Source organism: Primulina huaijiensis, chromosome 10 (genome assembly GCF_012295235.1).
Source record: "Primulina huaijiensis isolate GDHJ02 chromosome 10, ASM1229523v2, whole genome shotgun sequence".
NCBI classification, from domain to species: domain Eukaryota; kingdom Viridiplantae; phylum Streptophyta; class Magnoliopsida; order Lamiales; family Gesneriaceae; genus Primulina; species Primulina huaijiensis.
Window position 1 is genome coordinate 17,802,275 of NC_133315.1, and position 7,456 is coordinate 17,809,730.

At 31.8% G+C, this 7,456-nt stretch overlaps 1 protein-coding gene across 2 annotated transcripts; it reads left to right on the plus strand.

The window, feature by feature from the left end:
- Positions 1-740: 740 nt before the first annotated feature.
- On the plus strand, positions 741-2,104 carry LOC140985505 (zinc-finger homeodomain protein 2-like). Of its 2 annotated transcripts, none has more exons than XM_073453331.1 (2): positions 741-1,705; positions 1,837-2,104. In XM_073453331.1, exon 1 carries the CDS (start codon positions 787-789, stop codon positions 1,702-1,704), a length of 918 nt encoding a protein of 305 aa, XP_073309432.1. In that variant the 5' UTR covers positions 741-786; the 3' UTR covers position 1,705; positions 1,837-2,104. The 2 variants fall into 2 exon arrangements, with proteins under 2 accessions (XP_073309432.1, XP_073309431.1); XM_073453330.1 differs by having other exon boundaries at positions 741-1,668.
- The last annotated feature ends 5,352 nt before the right edge of the window (positions 2,105-7,456 follow it).

Genomic DNA, 7,456 nt, shown 5'->3' on the forward strand with positions numbered 1-7,456 from the left:
TATGTTAAGGGGAGTAACACTCGTCTCTCCTTTGGATGACTAATTCTTTTACGGACAAAATCTTGAAATATTGTTGTTTGGGGGGAGAAACATTTCCTTTCTGTCACACATCTTAAGCATCTTTCTTTTATTATATTTTTAGGGTTTATAGTCCCACTTTTCCCTTCAAGCCCTGCTTCAATCTGTTGGTTTTTTACGTTTTTGCATGCTTAATGGCTTGCCTAAACTTGCACTTATTTAGTGGTGGCCCAGACTCTACCAAAATAAAAAGCTTAGGCACTAAAAATCTTTCATCCTTCCTCATTTCATCAGTAAAGCTCCTTCAATATATTTCAACAGAAACAAACATAGAGGATTTAAAAAAAAAACTACAATAACATAAATATCTTTTTACGCTTATTAAAACTTGATTTTAATATTTAGTGTTTTTTAGAACCGTAAATGAGAAATATCATGCGTTAATTTAAGAATAAAAATTATATGTTACGAATATTATTATTACATGTATACATACATAATTTTTTTGTATTTGAAAAGAATTTACTGTTCACTTCCTACACTAATTAATCAACCTGCAAGCAGTGGTTGGGGTGAGTAGATCAAGCCGAAATCAAACGAAAGAAACCATAATGCCAACCCTTTAGATATTACTTAGTTTATAATCAACTTATTCAGCACTCTTGAGCTTATTTAGTTGATGTTTCTAAATGTAGAATTGATCAATAAAGAACACAGAAAAAAAAAGAGAGAAAAATCAGTGCTTATTACTCGAGAAGTAGAATTTTAATGGAATGTAGAGATCAAGGAAGGGAAAAAATAACCCCAACACACAACCAAGAATCATCAACGAAGTTGCCTCTTGCACATCTAGTTTCGGATAGACTAAGAAACGCGACGGTTTCGACCCACCGTGAGATCTCCATTTTCAGCCCTATGCAAACCCTAGATCAGCTCGGCTATGAAGAAAACCCCACCCGAGATCTCGATCCAACCACCGCGAAAACTGTTGGCATATCAAGTTCAAAGACACCAACTCCACCACTTCTGAGACAGGACTCACCACAACAATCTCCACCAGCTGAAGCTTCCACCCCTTTTAACAGTGCCACATCAATTACCTATAGAGAGTGCCTCAAGAATCATGCTGCAAACACGGGAAACTATGCGGTGGATGGATGCAGAGAATTCATGCCTGGTGGAGAAGAGGGAACCCAAGCATCCCTCAAGTGCGCAGCCTGTGATTGTCACCGGAACTTCCACCGGAAAGAGGTCACGAGCGGGTTGGGACCGTTACATTTCCTAGCTCTCCCAACACTTAACAGCAGACAAAACCCGACCACGGCAGCTCTATTCCAGCCACATCTTGCCACCACCGTCGCTTCTATGCCGCCCACAATGGTGAATTTTGCGGGAAACAGTGGTGGACTAGGGGAGGCAGAATCATCCGGCGACTATCTGGACATGTTCCAGCCCATACCAGGCGGATATGCATTGATCCAACATTCCTCTCCAGGATCGAAAAGGCGATTCAGGACTAAATTCACTCAAGAACAGAAGGACAAGATGCATGAATTCGCAACTAAACTGGGGTGGAGCCTTCAAAACGAAGATGATCAAGAAATGCAGAAGTTTTGCCGTGAAGTTGGGGTGAAAAGGCGAGTTTTTAAGGTATGGATGCACAACAACAAGAAGAAACAAACTTAAGGCAAGAATTCCCACATATTAAGTAAATCTTTAGCTAGCTTGTGTGCCATCATCTAACATGGAAACTACTATTCAAGCCCATATTATAGTTAATTTGATTACTTCCAATATTTTGCTCTTATTATTTTGTAGCAATGCAGGGAGAGGACGAAGTCAGCAGCCAGCAGGGACCATCCATTTTAGGCTTAAATTTGTGTTCGTTTTCTTAAGTTTAATTAGAGTGCATTGCTCAATAAATGACACTTTTTGCGGTTGATGGAAGTCAACTCCTCATCGATTCCCGAACGAACACATGTTAGAATATTAACCAGCAGAAGGGTCGATTAAATAATGGGACTTCTATTCAGAATTCTCCTCTATCAGTGCCTCTAAAAGTTTCTTGTTTCTCATTTGTGAAATTATAACGATGTTAAAGTATTATTATTATTCAAAATTCGTGTCTGAGTTTTGATTTGGTTATATTATATTTATTTATTTTTTTAAAAATAATGATAAAATGGGAAAGTGATTTTGGAGCTCGGATATTCCCAGCCGGAAGAGTAAATAAAGTCTAATTTTTAATTTTTTTTACTTTAATATTCAATATTTAGTAATATTTGGTTAATGATTTAGTAGTTTTGGTCAAAGAAGGACAAAAACAAAAAAATTCTAATTTATTGGATGATAACCAAACATTGATAAGTTACTTGAATACAACCCAAAACATGTCAACTTATATGAATAAAATTGCAATTTTCGGAAGAAAAAAACCTACATTACGAGATCATGAAGACCTAATTTTGACTACTAAATTAAAGAAAAAATAATTTTTCTTATTTTCAGTTTAATTTGTTCCAATAAATTTTTAAATTTGAAAATATAAAAGTCAAAATAACATAGAGACAAATATATACGACTAATTAATATTCATGTTTCCCTAAATGAAATAGTGACAAATGACACACTTAAATTTTCGAAGTTCAAAATTTATTAAAATGTTTATATAAAATATGATATTTAATCAAACTAGTTAGTAGTTGTTAGGTTCGTAAAAGCCTAAATCAAAGGAAAATATATCATATCGTCAACCCATAGATCGATCACTTATTCTATGATCGATCAACTCGTGAGCTTAGAATTAAAGAAATAAAAACCAAAATTTTGAAGGATTGACAAAAGAATCTGTCACTCGAGAAGTAGAAGAGATAAAGAAAAGGATCAAAATCCCCCAACATACAACCAAGAATCACCAATGAAGTTGCCTCTTTCAACTCCATTGGAGAGACTGAGGAATGCAATCCTTTCGACCCGTCGTGGGATTTCCATTTTCAGCCCAATGCAAACCCTAGATCAGATCCTGTTTGAAGAAAACCCCACCCAAGATCCAGATCCAACCACCGCGGAAGCCGGTGGTGATTCAAGCTCGACACCATCACAACCACCTCCGCTGCGAGAATCACCACAACCTCCAGAACCTGAAGCTAGCTTCCACTTTCAACGATGCCGCATCAATCAAATTGTTTTTTTAGTCATATATATTGTTTTGCGATTTTGGTCATGTATATTATCATTCATTCTTACTCTTGTATCTTCATTTTTTTTTGACATTTTTAGTATGTTCTTAACGTGAGTGATTATGTGACATTACATATGTCAATGTCACATTTAAAAATGACTAAAATTGCTTAAAAAACAAAGATAATAGACTAAAACTAGAATTTGAAAATATAAACGACCAAAAGCGTAAAGTGTCAAACATACCGTACCAAAAAACCACAATTGCCTTCATAAATCATACTGTCTTCATCATCAAGAAATTCTCCTGGTGAAACACGAGCTATGTCCAACTGATATCACAACAATTAGTATCATTTTAGTGTAATATATATTAAAATTATATTTACAATGAACTCTTTTCGAGTAATAAAAAGTTACTTCTATTGATTAATGCTGCAATATAGTTTGGATTGTTAATTTTTTTTTTTTTTCAAAAAAGGGATTAATTTAATATTTTTATACTATTGAAAATTTTTCTTGAATAAAACCAATGAAACACGTTTAAATTTCTCGAGACAAAAGGTTCTAGGAAACTTTAATCTGTTCATGTTTCATGAAATTAATTAATAGTCGTGAGGGTTTAATGTTTATTACAAAGTTTTATACAGTTATAATAATTAAATTTTAGAAAATGAAATATGAATGAACGATACATCAAACAATTGGATAAAATCCTAGGATTTTTGGAAGAGGATAAATTTATTTATTGTTCAATTATATATCCGTAAATGAATGGTACATAGATAAATTAAATTAATTTGATAATTGTTTAAAAATTTATCTCCATTCATTTAAAATCTAAATAAATTTTTTGATTTTGCAGCCTTTTGAAAGGAGACTTAAATCCCACTAAAAAATCGTTGGTCAGAAGATAATTGTATAAAAAATTCGGCCACTCGATCAATAAACTAAAATTTAAATAAAGGAATTGTGAATTAATAAATAGTTTTAAAGATTAGATATAAAACTTTTCAAGCAGCTTAATTCTTTTTATTGCAGTTGTCGATCATGTTAAAATTTGATCAAATTTAATTTTAAAATAATTCCAATAATGGCTTAAAATCATTTTCGATCTTGTTAAAAAACTCGTGAAGGTGACATGGGATCCAGGTTGAGAAGTCGACCTCTTTTTTCTCGTTTCTATTTTCTCGTTTCTAACTTGAGCATCGAAAGAATTTTAATAGAAAATGTTCACGTATCATATAACCCGATTTTTTTGTTTTCGGCCCGCGGAATAAAAAGGAACCCGATTTATCCCCACAGGAACACCCATATCATCACAAATTCTTCTATATGAAATAAAGTTATTTAAAACTAACACCTCAAATATTTCTCACGAATTCAAATCGGTTTATGTTTTTTTAAAAAAATATGATTTTATGAATAATAATAATATACATATTTATTGCATATAAACTTGTAAACGGGACATAAGCTATGTAACTGCAGTCTTAGGCTACTAGTACCTAGTTTAGTTGAACTTGCAATTTATAATGTACATGTACACCCATATTTTACAATGTAATGAATTTATTATTATTATTATTTGCAATTAAAAGAAGGTTTATATAGTATACATAGCAGATAGACTTGCACCTCTATGGACTCATGGACCTAACATCGTGCACTTTGCGCCGTCACAAGTATAAAGAAATAAAGTTGTGTATTGGCTAACAGATATATATTTAATAAGTATTCTGGGAAATACCATAGATAATAATGTATTACGAGAAATGGTATTGTGAAAAAACAAATAGTCACAACAAAAGACAACATAGGTATCCTTAAACTTAGAAGAGTATATATAACAAATCGAAGTCCAAATAATCAATACCAGATTTGAATCTATCAGAAATGCAAAAATGGTTTAAATGGTGATTAAAAATATCAGTTTCGTACATGCGCGATAAATTTTCCTGAGATTCCGAAGCTTCACCATATATTTTTGGAGAAATTTGCTAGAGAAACTCAACGGAGACGATGAGGTCTAAATTATTAGGGTATACCTTTAGGATATGTCCTTGGAGGTATTTTTTTTAATTTAGAAAAAGAATTTCTAATAATATATTGAGGAATAAAATATATGCTTGGCATATTTTTGATCAGATGAAATTTAATGTGAATAGAATCAGTGCCAAATAAATCACATTCTATGGATTTAATGGTTTCAGACAAAAAAATTAAATTCAATTTACTACATGAAAACTAAAATTTGACAAATTATATTACTAAAATTCAAAATATGTCAAATTACAAAACTAAAATTGCAAATTTTCCTTTATTGCAACGACCGAATCTAAATCATTGTAAGATTTTGGAAAATCTTAAAACCTATCATGTAATCATGTTAGAACATCATATAAGATGGAATATTTTTTTAAAAATTTAAAATCGAGTCGTTTCAAATTCTTTCATCGAAAACAAGTATAAAATAAAATAAAAAATAAGATATTAATTTATGGGGGTGCATGTTCTTGGACTTTTCAATCAGCAGGCCCTTCTTACAGCCTTTGTCTATTCATGTTGCACCACACCCTAAACAATTGCACTATTTAACCCAAAATTTTAGGGCAAATAGCCAAATACGGGGGCCGATTTCTCAGCAATAAGCTCCAAATTCTTTTATTTTATTTATGATGATTCATCTCCCATGGTATCAAATCCAGACAAAACACCCCCACAAATAAAATTAATTAATTTTTTTTTATCATAAATAAATATATATATTTTTAGGTCAAATGGATGAAATTTTTAATGTGGATGACTACATGAACTTCATGAAACATTTGCACAAACTTCTACCACTAACGTTTTTTATGCATGTCGGAACTCTACGTCTTTATAATTTGATAAACAAATTAAATATTACAGAATAATAGATGAGATGTTATATGTAACGGATGGATCGAAACTACGGTAGAATAATTAATTAAGTATACTAGCAACCAAAGCACGTGCGTTTGATCGAAATAATGATCTTTAAAATGAAAAAAATGATGAGAATATAATAGAAATGAAGGAGGCTTTTTTATGTCATGCAGGAAATAGTTCTCTTATTTAGATAACGTGAAATTTTTATAGTAGAAAGTATGTTTTGGAGAAAAAGAAAGAAAGGAAAAAATGTATCAACGTTAATGTTAGAATCGTGCTTAATCTTTTCAAAATAAAAAAAAATCTGATATTTTTTTCCTCTTCAAATACAATATAACACCGGGTTCGTCGCGGTTTTTGTTAGGAATCTTAGGCATATCTGGATTATATGCGTGTATTATTCCATCGACTTAACATTGGGAATGTCTGTCGATAGTCCCTCAAGAGAATTTTGTGAAAGACAAAACTTTCCAATGCCATGTGATTATCATACACAGTTGCAAAATATATAGAAATATTTCTCCATGATTTAGGATTCATTAATGCAGCCATATACATAAACCCCTTTGAGATTATATATATCAAGGCTTGAATAAATGGTTTGAGTAGTACTATCGTAAAGATAGCTCGAAACTTCTCTCAGATATGATCCAGCAGAAGATAAATTCAGAAAATTGTCGACCCTCAAAATGAAACATGATTTTTTTTATATATAAAATTTCAAATTATTATTTGATGTGTGTTACATAATCTAAATATTTAGTGATAATATATGATGAAAATATAAGATTCTAGGATATCATTTCACTTGTTGTGTTACTTATATTCCAAACAATAGGTTTAGTTTTTTCCAAGAATGACTGATTAGTAACTAAACCAAAACAAAATTGTGGTGGGGCAATCAATTATCATACGTCCAAAATCAACATGGTGTGTGGATTCATAAACCTAAAAATTTTTGTGGGGTTCTACAAGGCTTATCGGTTAGGTATATAGTATGTCTTTTCTCTTCAAAACGAAGAGTTGGAGAAACTAAGGCCATCAAAGTAGGACCCTTTATTGGAATGGGTAAATTACACCAAAGTAATATTTCTTTTATATCCCTCACTAATTAATAATTTTAAAAATCAGAATTGCTTATTTAGCAGATCATACATGCATGCAACGCTAGCAGAGACAGACCACTAGTTAGTGTGTGTGTGTGTCTCTCTCTCTCTCTCTCTCTATATATATATATATATATATATATATGATCACTTGATACAACATGTGTATGTGTATGTGTATGTGTAAGTTTTGTGTCTATAGTCAAAATGTTGAATTTATCTATCTTCAGGAATATTTC

Coding starts and splice junctions, on each gene's coding strand:
- LOC140985505 (XM_073453330.1), top strand. CDS start 787: ATGGAATGTAGAGATCAAGGAAGGGAAAAAATAACCCCAACACACAAC. Junction 1,669..1,836: donor TGAAAAGGCGAGTTTTTAAG/GTATGGATGCAC, acceptor ATTATTTTGTAG/CAATGCAGGGAGAGGACGAA.